General features: G+C 46.2%; 1 protein-coding gene across 15 annotated transcripts in view; it reads left to right on the top strand.

Annotated features, from left to right (window-relative positions):
• LOC139262901 (rap guanine nucleotide exchange factor 6-like) overlaps positions 1-14,104 on the top strand; it is a 448,770-nt gene that overhangs the window by 211,748 nt on the left and 222,918 nt on the right. For 14 of the 15 annotated variants that reach the window (XM_070878168.1, XM_070878169.1, XM_070878171.1 and 11 more), the window contains one exon: positions 8,351-8,521. The exons of the other annotated variant lie outside the window; for it this stretch is intronic. In XM_070878168.1, coding sequence (XP_070734269.1) covers positions 8,351-8,521 — 171 coding nt within the window. The remainder of the gene's footprint in view (positions 1-8,350; positions 8,522-14,104) is intronic. 15 annotated transcript variants of the gene reach the window in all.

Below are 14,104 nucleotides of genomic sequence, written 5' to 3' on the forward strand. Positions count from 1 at the left end.
GGGAAACTGATGGAATTGAAGGCCGATAAATCCCCAGGGCCTGATGGACTGCATCCCACAGTACTTAAGGAAGTGGCCTTGGAAATAGTGGATGCATTGACAGTCATTTTCCAACATTCCATTGACTCTGGATCAGTTCCTATGGAGTGGAGGGTAGCCAATGTAGCCCCACTTTTTAAAAAAGGAGGGAGAGAGAAAACAGGGAATTATAGACCGGTCAGCCTTACATCGGTAGTGGGTAAAATGATGGAATCAATTATTAAGGATGTCATAGCAGTGCATTTGGAATGAGGTGATATGATAGGTCCAAGTCAGCATGGATTTGTGAAAGGGAAATCATGCTTGACAAATATTCTGGAATTTTTTGAGGATGTTTCCAGTAGAGTGGACAAGGGAGAACCAGTTGATGTGGTATATTTGGACTTTCAGAAGGCTTTCGACAAGGTGCCACACAAGAGATTAATGTGCAAAGTTAAAGCACATGGGATTGGGGGTAGTGTGCTGACATGGATTGAGAACTGGTTGTCAGACAGGAAGCAAAGAGTAGGAGTAAATGGGTACTTTTCAGAATGGCATGAAGTGACTAGTGGGGTACCGCAAGGTTCTGTGCTGGGGCCCCAGCTGTTTACACTGTACATTAATGATTTAGACGAGGGGATTAAATGTAGTATCTCCAAATTTGCGGATGACACTAAGTTGGGTGGCAGTGTGAGCTGCGAGGAGGATGCTATGAGGCTGCAGAGTGACTTGGATAGGTTAGGTGAGTGGGCAAATGCATGGCAGATGAAGTATAATGTGGATAAATGTGAGGTTATCCACTTTGGTGGTAAAAACAGAGAAACAGACTATTATCTGAATGGTGACAGATTAGGAAAAGGGGAGGTGCAAAGAAACCTGGGTGTCATGGTACATCAGTCATTGAAGGTTGGCATGCAGGTACAGCAGGCGGTTAAGAAAGCAAATGGCATGTTGGCCTTCATAGCGAGGGGATTTGAGTACAGGGGCAGGGAGGTGTTGCTACAGTTGTACAGGGCCTTGGTGAGGCCACACCTGGAGTATTGTGTACAGTTTTGGTCTCCTAACCTGAGGAAGGACATTCTTGCTATTGAGGGAGTGCAGCGAAGGTTCACCAGACTGATTCCCGGGATGGCGGGACTGACCTATAAAGAAAGACTGGATTAACTGGGCTTGTATTCACTGGAGTTCAGAAGAATGAGAGGGGACCTCATAGAAACGTTTAAAATTCTGATGGGGTTAGACAGGTTAGATGCAGGAAGAATGTTCCCAATGTTGGGGAAGTCCAGAACCAGGGGACACAGTCTAAGGATAAGGGGTAAGCCATTTAGGACCGAGATGAGGAGGAATTTCTTCACCCAGGGAGTGGTGAACCTGTGGAATTCACTACCACAGAAAGTTGTTGAGGCCAGTTCACTGAATATATTCAAAAAGGAGTTAGATGAAGTCCTTACTTACTAGGGGAATCAAGGGGTATGGTGAGAAAGCAGGAATGGGGTACTGAAGTTGCATGTTCAGCCATGAACTCATTGAATGGCGGTGCAGGCTAGAAGGGCCGAATGGCCTACTTCTGCACCTATTTTCTATGTTTCTATGTTTCTATATTGCATTCTTCATCTGAGATAAGAAATCTAATCTGATTCTTGAAAAATGATCAGCAAAAACGGGACTGTCAGTCTGAAGCTTGTGTACCATCTGCCTCTTGAGCACTTTTTAATGCATACATTTGATATATTTCCTGATGCTCCAAATGCTACTGAAGGGAAAACAGTGGTGATGTTGCAATGCACTGTCCAAGATCAGTGTGTATAATATCACTTGAGTCCAGTTATCTTCACATTTTATCTCATTATTTTTGTTGCTTTTACCAAGATTAGACTCTTGGTGCCTTACTGGAGCCAGCAGCATACTGCTTTGTAAAATAATCCGTCTGCCGGTGGGTGACATGTCAGTATTTCAATGGGTGGGGAGCCTGGGTTGCCGCGCGCTCCTTCCGTTGTCTACGCTTGGCTTCAGCTTGCTCTCGGCGAAGAGACTCGGTCTTCAGCGCCTTCCTGGATGCTTTTCCTCCACTTTGGGCAATCTTGGGCTAAGGATTCCCAGATGTTGATGGGGATGTTAAATTTTTTCACAGAGGCTTTGAGGGTGTCCTTGAAGCATAGAAACATAGGGGTCAAGTTTCGGCCTGAGTTGCTCCTGTTTTTTTGGAGCAACAGGTTTAGAATGGTGTATCTTAGAAATTGCAATTCTTGGCATTTAGTTTGCTCCAGTTCTAGTCAGTTAGAACAGTTTCACTTTGGAACAGAATTTTTTTTTTCAAAACGGGGCATGTCCGGCCACTTACGCTTGTTTTGAAAGTTTAGGCAGTGAAAACTTACTCCAAACTAACTTCGAATGGAGTAAGTGCAGATTTTTGTACGCTCAGAAAAACCTTGCCTACACTTTACAAATCAGGCGTAGGTTACAAATCAGACGTGGGGAACGAGGGAGGGGGGAAGGGAAGTAATTTAAATTCTACAAGCATTCAACAGTCTTATACAAAGAAAGAGCCATCCTGAATTAAAAAAATTATAAACAAAGCAAAGACAAAATATTCAATATTCCTACCTGTGTGAAGCAGCAGCAACCTTCGAGCTGCGGTGCTTCAGACAGGCCTTCTGTGTTTGGAGACAGGAGTGGCGTCAGTGACTCGACGGCAGCCCAACAGCGGCAGCAAGCAGCCTTCAAGCTGCGGTGCTTCAGGCAGGCCTTTGATCTGGGAGACAGGGGCGGCATCAGTGGCTCGACGGCAGCCGAAGAAACAGCAAACGAGCAGCCTTCGAGCTGCGAGGGAGACTGAGGCCATTGGGACAGGGAGAGGCAGCCAGATAGACACTTTGAAACTTAAATTTGCAGAATGGGTGCTGCATTGTCAACACCACGGATTATACAATGGTTCGCCATCAATTCACTGCATAGGAGAGAATTGATTAGAGCTCACTGCACCAGGAACGACATAGCCCGCAGGTTGATGGGCAGGAGACCTTACCCACATCGACAATATCGAGTCAGGCGCTCGTACCTGGACATGAGCGAGGCTGATCGTGTCAAAAGTCTGCGTTTTCGCAGAGAAGTTGTCGCAGAGATATGCTGAGAGCAGATTTGCAGCCCAGAAGCAGGACGCCAACTGCCTTGTCTGTTGAAGTGAAGGTAACAGCTGCAATTTCTTTCTATGCCTTGGGATCGTTTCAGACTACAACTGGAGATGTGTGCGCCATCTCTCAACGTGCAATACATGTCTGCGTTTACCAGGTCACGGCTGCACTGTATGCGCAAAGGAATGACTTCATCAATTTCCCAATGACCGCACAAGTGATCCATGAGAGGACTGTGGGCTTCTTTAGGATTGCCGGCTTCCCAAAGATACAGGGCTGCATTGATTGTACCCACATAGCCTTGCGAGCAGCTATGGAGGATTCCGTGCAGTACCGGAATAGGAAAGGTTTCCACTCCATCAATGTGCAGCTCGTGTGTGACGACAAGCAGCGCATCATGTCAGTCGATGCGAGATACCCTGGCAGCACCCATGATGCGTTCTTCCTACATGACAGCATTATATCTGACATGTTTGAGCAGCAGCCAGAAGGGCAGAGCTGGTTACAGGGAGACAAAGGGTACGGCTTGACCACCTGGCTCATGACGCCCTTACGCGTGACACAAACAGAAGCTGGCCGTCAATACAACATGGCACACATTGCGACGTGCAGCATCATTGAGAGGACCGTTGGTATATTGAAACAGCTATTCTGATGCCTGGACCATTCCGGAGGCCACTTGCAATACCCTCTTCAGATTGTCGGTCACTTCACTGTTGTGTGCTGCATGCTCCATAACTTAGCCATCATGAGGCAGCAGGAGCTGGTAGTGGAACCAGAAGACCCACGTGAGGGTCCAGTGCATGATGATAGTATTACGGAAGAGCAGGATGTGGATGATGACGACGATCAGGAAAGCATGCAAGTGACTGATGTCGGAGGAGGGCCGTCCATCGTGCTCCATCAACGATTGCTCGAGTCTTGCGCCAGCAGCTCATCCGTGAAGGCTTCAATTACTGATGCCTGAGGGCTCTGCAACCACTGTTGCGCATGGACATGTTTATTGTTTGCAGTTGTTCCTACGTTGTGTTGTGTTAATGGAGATGAATCAGTTTTAATGAAAAAATATTTTATTGAAAAGTTAACGTCACTGTAATAAAATATTTGTTGTATCAAACTTTACTTTTTAATATGACTCTTGAAGATCACTTCAAGACTTTAAGATCACTTATAAACTTGAAAAGTTACAAAACAATCTCAATGTGAAAAATCTTACACTCTTAAGATCACTTAAACTTCAAGATCACTTTTTAGGTGTAAAATTAAATAAGATACAAAATGTGAGAGCATTTCCACTATAAGATCACTTAAAAACCCTAAGATCACTTATAAGTTGTAAAGTTACAACACTTTTAAAACAATTTCAATTTGAAAAACGCTACTACAGCTACATCAAGAACAAGAACAAAAGCAGCAAAGAAAGGCTGCGACCATCTCTCATCCACATCTCAGTGAATGTTCACTTCTTCATGGGGGTGTCATTTGATTGGCTGGGCTGTGTACCCTTATTGCAGCAGCTACCTCACCCAGGCCCTCCCTGATGACCTGTGTCGTCGATTGCACTCCCTCGGACATTCCCTCCCTAAGTTCCCGTGTCATTACTGTTATTTCTCCCGTCAGGACCATCACCTCTTCACCCACTGTACTGACGCCACCAATGAGTGATCGGGTAATCTAATTGGTCTCCATGCCCAATGCCACAACCTGAGCCGTATCTGTTGCACGCTGCATCTCAGGAGAGCGTGTATCCAATCTCCTCCTCTGCCTGGGTCTGTCTCGTGGCACCACTACACTGGGAGGCGCGGGCATGGACCGTGGGATGCTCGGTGTTCCAGACGGCAATACTAGAGAGAGGTGCGGGCTGGGATGGTGGGATGCTCTGTGTTCCAGACAGCAGTACTAGAGAGGGAGGCACGGGCTGGGAAGGTGGGGCGCTCGGTGTTCCAGACAGCAGCACTCGAGTGCGAGCCGTGGGCTGGGATGGTGGGTGAATGGGTGTAAACGGCTGCATGATATCACCAGCAGCACTGGGACCCGCAATGTCGGAATCAAAACCATGGAAGGTGGAACCAGAACCTATGCTAGGGGTTGAAACTCTGATGCCCCTTGATGGGGGCTCATAAACATTAATTTGGAAGCTCTCCCCTGCAGACATTTCAGTCATCGCTGCCGTCATCCAGTCTGGATCGTCCGCATCTGGTTGTACTGGTTCTTGTTCTGTACCTTCAGGATCCTCAGGGTTGGCAGCAGCAGCATCATCATCATTATCATGTCTGGAAAATACATCCGAACAGTCAAATGTTTAACGGCAAGGGAAGGGGCAGGATGGGTGGCATGCATACTCTCACACATGGCAGGCCAGTCAGCAGGTTGATTTGAAGGGCCACGATTCATTTTCAGGACTTACCCTCTTCCTCGCGTGCGGGCCCAGCTTGTGCTGTACTGATTGCTTTTCTCCATGTACGACTCATCATAGCAGCTACCGTCTGTTCCAAGGGTGTCAGTGGATGCAGATTGGGCGTGCCTCCTCCTGTTCGAGTTGCTTCCCTTTTGTTGTGGGCCAATTTCTTCTGCAAAGAGTAAAATATAACTTTTTACAGAGTGCGTCTTTCTGCAGGGTGGGACATAGATAATCATGTTACAATTAGGATTACATTAAAAATGGAAAATATTACTTACACTAACTACTTGACCAAGGTCGTGCCATTTCTTTTTACACTGGCTTCCAGATCTCATGCTATGCAGCACTGTGCAGTAATCTTCTGCAACTTGGTTCCAGCGTTTCTTCATTTATTTAGGTGGCACTTTTATGTGATCTCTGTTGCTGGTATCTAGCTCCTGCCATCTCTGCTCAATGACGTTGACTAATATCTCCACTTCCTCATGCAAGAAATTCTTTGTTCTTGGTGGACATTGTTCCATTGCTATATTGAATTGACCCTCTTATTTTTCAAAACACACAGTCCTTAATTTGCATGCACCAATGCAGCACCTGTTCTGGAAGTTTGGCAGTGAAAAGCAGCACCCGCTGATTTCAGCAGGTGATTTATTCAACAGTGCTGTTAAAAGCACTCCTTCAGGCACAAAAAATCACCAAAATCAAATCCCAAGTCTGTCCAGAGGTCCACGAGACAAATCAACACTTTTCTTCAAGTCCCTTTAAAAATGGCCGAGTGCCAATGTTTATGCGCTACTGCGCGCGCTCCAACGTGCACGCGCAAGGCTGCCGGCACAACGTTGTCTCATTTAAATTAGCCCCTCCCCCCACCACTTCTAGAATCGGTCCACGCCAAGCTCCAAAGGACCTGCAGGGAGCTGGAGAATCTGAAGGTTTTTTTTGACGTACTTTCGGGCGCGTAAAACGGGCGTCCAGGTCGGGGCTGCGCCGTTCTTGGCGCGGCCCGAAACTTCACCCCATAGAAATAGGTGCAGGTCCCTCGAGCCTGCACCACCATTCAATATGATCATGGCTGATCATGCATTTCAGCACCCCATTCCTGCTTTCTCTCCATACCCCTTGATCCCTTGAGCCGTGAGAGTCACATCTAACTCCCTTTTGAATATATCTAACAAACTAGCCCCAACAACTTTCTGTGTAGAGAATTCCACAGGTTCACAATTCTCTGAATGAAGAAGTTTCTCCTCATCTCGGTCCTAAATAGCTTACCCATTATCCTTAGACTGTGATCCCTGGTTATGGACTTCCCCAACATCGGGAACATTCTTCCTGCATCTAACCTGTCCAGTCCCATCAGAATTTTATATGAGATCCCCTCTAATCCTTCTAAACTCCAGTGAATACAGGCCCAGTCGATCCAGTCTTTCTTCATATGTCAGTCCTGTCATCCCGGGAATCAGTCTGGTGAACCTTCGCTGCACTCCCTCAATAGCAAGAATGTCCTTCCTCAGATTTGGAGACCAAAACTGAACACATATTCAAGGTGTGGCCTTACCAAGGCTCTGTACAACTGTAGTAAGACCTCCCTGCTCCTATACTCAAATCCTCACGATATAAATGGAAATCTTTCCTTTTTGAACTTCCTGACGACTCAAGTCATTGGGGAACAGCGCCAGTGGTACCAGAATTCAAATAATGAGCTGTAAATATGATCCTGACTTTAACTAAAGATAATGATTCCAAGAAAATAAGTTATGCTTACCCCTACATTAAAAAAAAGTATTTTATTTACTTTTCTAATATCTGAAAGTTTTAATATTTGGTTTCATTTTTATTGCATAACCTGGGTGTGAGAGTAATGGGGCTTTGTGAAACATGAATGAAGCTCTCATGAGGTCAAGTCAATTAATTAATGTTTGTGTTATTGCCCTCAAATATCTTCCCTCGCCATCACAGGATATAAGTAATCCTTATATATTTAGATAAGTAGCTGCATTAAGATGTGACTTGTATATCAGATTTCCATTGGTGGTGTGGCACATTGGAGTTTCAATAAGCAGTGCTTTATAAGTGGAAACTTGCATCTTATTTTAATTTGTTGAAAGTTGAGTGTGAGAGAGGGAGGGAAATGCATAGGAAGAATCATGTCCAAACCACTCTTGTGTACCTCATAGCAGATATTTATGACATGATACCAAAAACTTGGGAGCAGATCACCCATCTGCCTCTCAAACTGGGATGGCGCTTGATGTGGGGAGACCAATTGAGAGTAAGGAGAGTGGGAAATAACAATTCCAATGATCAGTCTATTAAAAAGGTATCCTTTTCACTGCCTTGAGAGTTGTTTTCCCTGAAGGACCAATGTGGCAGATAATTAAATAGAAAAAGATGCTTACTGAATAAGTACCGTTGAATAAATCTTAAATTGAGGTTATGGTGTATGAAAAGATAGTTTTCCTGTAAGCATGAGGTTGGACAAAATATTCGCATGCAAGAGCAAAAAAGAGGCGATGTTCAGTGCACTGTGCGCACGGAAAGTGATTTTTGCATTGATAAACCGTTATTTACGGTTTCCTGGAAGGAAGGAAGTTGTGGCCTCCAACTCATTGAAACATAATTTTTCTCAGTTGGAGTGTCGCTGTGCCTGTGTGTGGTTTATATTCCTCCAAGTGCCCCCCTCCTCTCACGTACAGGCATAGTTAAATCTTTGTATGCATTTCTCATGAGTCTCTTAAGATTGCATAGACTTTCTGTGATATGGAAGAACTGGATGTTCAATCAGGATCCTGAACATATATTTCAGGTTGAAAATGTCAGTGAAAATGAGGAGAAAAATCTACAGAGGGAAGTTACCAACCGGCAGTCTCGTAGGCGCTTCAGGAAGATCAACCTGAAAGGAGAGCGGCAAACAATCACAGACAATGTGGATGCCTACCATACTGACCGACCTCAGCAGACCAGCGCTTATCACATGGTAAAGCCATTTCTTCTAACATACTAAGTGCGTTTTTTTTTATGAACTCTTCGATAAGTTTAAAAATTAACATTAAAGATTGTAGTCGATTTACAACTTTAAACTGAACTTTGCTGCTGAGTCAAAGTAAATTAGTAAAATTATCATCCATTTTAAACAAAATATGTTTGCACTGAAAGTGCAGTTACATTTCAGAGTGAATCTTCAGGCAGACAGGATGAAACACTAGAAATAGCAGCTGCATTTTAAAAAAAGTATCAGTCAAGATAAACATCAAATGAGTTAAAAAGATACTTTGGCAGTATGACTAATTTCACAGATCATCTGATCATTTGTGGGGTTTTCCAGTTTTAAACAACATTTTCTTAGCTTCACATTTATGTGCATTTATTGGTTCTTAGTTTTTCCAATTTCAGACTAAATTACAAGAGTGGATTGTACATGTATGTTAAATGATTGATAGAGTGAGACAATAGGGAGTACCTTGTGGAAAACTAGCAGTGTAGTTAGTAGAGAGGGAGGAGGCAGATAGTGAGTTAGTGTACAGCACTAGAGACTGGGAGGATCCAGATTGAATCTCCCTGGTCTAATGAGTTATTGGTTTTGGCTGCATTACTATGGGGATATGTCTGGGCTTCACTTGTTGCCTCCCGCCAGAGAGGAGTATCGTCACAGAATCATGGAATCGTAGAAAGTTACAGCATGGAAGGAGGTCATTTCGGCCTAATCTCACTTTCCAGCTCTTAGTCCGTAGCCCTGTAGGTTACGGCACTTCAGGTGCATATCCAAGTACTTTTTAAATGTGGTGAGGGTTTCTGCCTCTACCACCCTTTTAGGCAGTGAGTTCCAGACCCCCACAATCCTCTAGGTGAAGAACTTTCCCCTCAAATCCCCTCTAAACCTTCTACCAATTACTTTAAATCTATGCCCCCTGGTTTTTGCCCCGTCTGCTAAGAGAAATAGGTCTTTTCTATCCACTTTATCTCAGCCCCTCATAATTTTATACACCTCAATAAGGTCTCCCCTCAGCCTCCGAACATCGACCATTGCTGGAACAGCGCCCATTTTTGGGTGAAAGACAACAACGTGGAAAGTCTAGCCCATAGTGTTTTTCATGACCGTACGACCCAAAATGCTTTACAGCCAATTAAGCACTTTTGAATTGTAATCACTGCTGTATCGTTGGAAAACGAAGCAGCCAATTTGCACACAGCCAGATCCCAGAAACAGCAATGAAATAATTTGACCAGACATCTGTTTTAGTTATTAGTTAAGGGATAAATGTTGTCCAGGACACCGGGAGTTCTCCGCTGCTCTTCTTCGAATAGTGGCATGCTATCTTATACGCCTACTTAAGAGGGCAGAATGGGTCTTGGTTTAATGTCTCATCTGAAAGACAGGACAGCAGACTCCCACAGTACTGCACTGAAGTGCCAGACTACATTTATGTCGTCAAGTCTTTGGCATGAAGCTTGAACCCATGACCTCTTGACTCGGAGGTGGGAGTGCTACGACTGAGCCAAGGCTGACACATAAGAATAACTTTTGATCATAAACTGTAATAAATTCTGAGTATGGGGTGGTGTGAAAGCCCAGAGTGTAAGTGCACTATGCTGTGAATTAAGAGTTTAAACTCCAACCCTGCTGAATAATCACACTTCATACTGCTGATTTCAGCTGGCTTGTCAAGAATGGTCTATGGAATGCCCAGTTAACAGGAGGAAGGGAATTCCTTTGCATACCAACATGTGAAGGATTGATGTTGGCACAAGCTAAATAGATTTCATCAATTTACTTTTTTCAGCTAGGTCTGGGAGAAATTAATCTGTCCAGTTAATTAAGTAGACATTGGAACAAGCAATGGTTTAAAGTAAAAGCCCATTACAGGATTTGTTTTGTTATTTGGAAACTGCTGGTCCTGACTTAACTTGTTTATGTTTGTGGTATAACATAGAAACATAGAAAATAGGTGCAGGAGTAGGCTATTCGGCCCTTCGAGCCTGCACCACCATTCAATAAGATCATGGCTAATCATTCATCTCAGTACCTCCTTTCCTGCTTTCTCTTCATACCCCTTGATCCCTTTAGCCGTAAGGGCCATATCTAACTCCCTCTTGAATATATCCAATGAACTGGCATCAACAACTCTCTGCGGTAGGGTATTCCACAAGTTAACAACTCGGAGTGAAGAAGTTTCTCCTCATCTCAGTCCTAAATGGTTTACCCTTTACCCTTAGACTGTGTCCCCTGGTTCTGTACTTCCCCAACGTTGGGAACATTCTTCCTGCATCTAACCTGTCCAGTCCCGTCAGAATTTTATATGTTTCTGTGAGATCCCCTCTCATCCTTCTAAACTCCAGTGAGTACAGGCCCAGTCGATCCTGTCTCTCCTCATATGTCAGTCCAGCCATCCCGGGAATCAATCTGGTGAACCTTCGCTGAACTCCCTCAATAGCAAGAACGTCCTTCCTCAGATTAGCAGACCAAAACTGAACACAATATTCCAGGTGAGGCCTCACCAAGGTCCTGTACAACTGCAGTGAGACCTCCCTGCTCCTATATTCAAATCCCCTAGCTATGAAGGCCAACATACCATTTGCCGCCTTCACCGCCTGCTGTACCTGCATGCCATCTTTCAATGACTGACGTACCATGACACCCAGGTCTTGTTGCACCTCCCCTTTTCCTAATCTGCCGCCATTCAGATAATCTGCCTTCGTGTTTTTGCCCCCAAAGTTGATAATCTCTCATTTATCCACATTGTACTGCATCTGCCATGCATTTGCCCACTCATCTAACCAGCCCAAGTCATCCTGCAGCCTCTTGGCGTCCTCCTCACAGCTTACACCGCTACCCAACTTAGTGTCATCTGCAGACTTGGAGATATTACATTCAATTCCTTCATCTAAATCATTAATGTATATTGTAAATAGCTGGCGTCCCAACACTGAGCCCTGCGGCACCCCAATAGTCACGCCTGCCATTCTGAAAAGGACCCGTTTATCCCGACTCTCTGCTTCCTGTCTGCCAACCAGTTCTCTATCCACATCAGTACATTACCCCCAATACCCTGTGCTTTAATTTTGCACATCAATCTCTTGTGTGGGATCTTGTCAAAAGCTTTTTGAAAGTCCAAATACACCACATCCATTGGTTCTCCCTTATCCACTCTACTAGTTACATCCTCAAAAAATTCCAGAAGATTTGTCCAGCATGATTGAACTTTCATAAATCCATGCTGACTTGGACCGATTCTGTCACTGCTTTCCAAATGCGCTGCTATTTAATCTTTAATAATTGATTCCAACATTTTCCCCACTACTGATGTCAGGCTAACCGGTCTATAATTACCCCTTTTCTCTCTCTCTCTCCTTTTTAAAAAAAGTGGTGTTACATTAGCTACCCTCCAGTCCATAGGAAGTGATCCAGAGTCGATAGACTGTTGGAAAATGATCGCCAATGCATCCACTATTTCTAGGGCCACTTCCAAAAGTTCTCTGGGATGCAGACTATCAGGCCCTGGGGATTTATTGGCCTTCAATCCCATCAATTTCCCTAGCACAATTTCCCGCCTAATAAGGATTTCCTTCAGTTCCTCCTTCTCGCTAGACCCTTGGTCCCCTAGTATTTCCGGAACGTTATTTGTGTCTTCCTTCGTGAAGACAGAACCAAAATATTTATTCAACTGGTCTGCCATTTCTTTGTCCCCCATTATAAATTCACCTGAATCTGACTGCAAGGGACCTACATTTGTTTTCACTAATCTTTTTCTCTTCACATATCTGTAGAAGTTCTGGCGGTTGGATAAAACAAGCATCTATTATATAAGCTTAACCTCAGTGCTCATCTTCCAATGCAAATAGTATGTGCAGTGCTAAAAATGGAAACAGTTCATGCCGTGGATTGGTTACCAGCATTATTATAACAATCTATTGGTAAATGCATTTCCTTCTGCTCCTCCAAGGAGTCTCAAGTGAGCAAAAAGTGGCCTGGTGTGTGATGTTGCACCATACAAACAAGAAAAGTCTCAGATTTGAATCGCTGACTGTTCTGAGTTGATGATTTCAACTGCAACTGAGAGTGAATCAGAGCACTAATACATTGACCTACCAGACTACTCTTGGTCCTGCACTTTTAATTGAGAGCACTACAGGAAGCTTGAAGTATGGTTTGCAGACACAAAGAAGGATAGCCATTAAAACAGTTACTGTCATTAAAGTATGTGGTGCTAGCTGGCCATGTTGTCAAGGTGACCATGCAGCTTCACTGTTAAATCAATTACCAGTATTTCCAGTTTCAGCTGGTACTCACCAACTCTCCTGTTGGGCTGGACTTTTTCCTTTCCATTCTTAGTCCTGGTTTGGGACAAACATTGAGCTGTACAGATGACCAGACTTATTTTCTGACATATTAGGCCCAAGTTTCCACACGGGCCTAGAACGGCGCAGTCCCGACCTGGACGCCCGTTTTTCGCGCCACAAAGTGCGCCTAAAAAAATCCTCTGTATTCTCCACCTACATGCAGGTCCTCTGGCCCTCGGCGCAGCCAGCATGAGCTGTGGGGGGGCGGAGCCAGGTTCCTGCGCTGAAAACAGTGCCGGGACCTCTGCACATGCGCACTACAGTGGGCACGCAAGTGCAGTAGCTCCAGGCGCCCGAAGCACACAGCCCCTAGCCCTGGCCAAATGGCCTCACTGGAGCTGCGTGAATAAGGCTCCTCCCACGGCCAGCTCCTACCGACCCTGCCTCCGGACTGGACCCGACCCGACACCCGCTCTCTCTCTCTCTTTCCCACCCCCCCCGACCCGCGCTCCTGCTCCCGCTCCCCCCACCCCCCCCCCCCAAAACTGGACCCGACCCCGTGTTCCTGCTCCCGCTCCCCCGAATGGACCCGACCCGCGCTCCTGCTCCCGCTCCCCCCACCCCCCCCCCCAAAACTGGACCCGACCCGTGTTCCTGCTCCCGCTCCCCGACTAGACCCGACCCGCGCTCCTGCTCCCGCACCCCTCCCCCCCCCCCCCCCCGACTGGACCCGACCCCCGCACCCCCCCACCCCCCTGACTGGATCCGACCTGACCTACCCCTCCCTGACTTGACCTCCCCCTCCCTCTCTCTCTCCCCTCTCCCTCTCTCCCCCCCCTCTCTCCCCCCCTCTCTCTCCTCTCTCCCCCCTCTCTCTCCCCCCCCCTCTCTCTCTCTTCCCCCCCCTCTCTCTACTCTCTCCCCCCCCTCTCTCTCCTCTCTTCCCCCCCTCTCTCTCCTCTCTTCCCCCCCCCCCTCTCTCTCCTCTCTTCCCCCCCCCTCTCTCTCCTCTCTTCCCCCCCCTCTCTCTCCTCTCTCCCCCCCTCTCTCTCCTCTCTCCCCCCCTCTCTCTACTCTCTTCCACCCCTCTCTCCTCTCTCCCCCCCCCCTCTCTCTCCTCTCTTCCCCCCCCCTCTCTCCTCCCCCCCCTCTCCTCCCCCCATCTCTCTCCTCTCTCTCCCCCCTTCCCTCTCTCCCCCACTCCCTCTCTCTCCCCTCCCCTCTCTCTTTCCCCCTCCCTTTCTCCTCCCCCCATCTCTCTCCTCCCCTCCCTCTCTCTCCC

This window comes from Pristiophorus japonicus, chromosome 4 (assembly GCF_044704955.1).
Source record: "Pristiophorus japonicus isolate sPriJap1 chromosome 4, sPriJap1.hap1, whole genome shotgun sequence".
Lineage (NCBI taxonomy): Eukaryota > Metazoa > Chordata > Chondrichthyes > Pristiophoridae > Pristiophorus > Pristiophorus japonicus.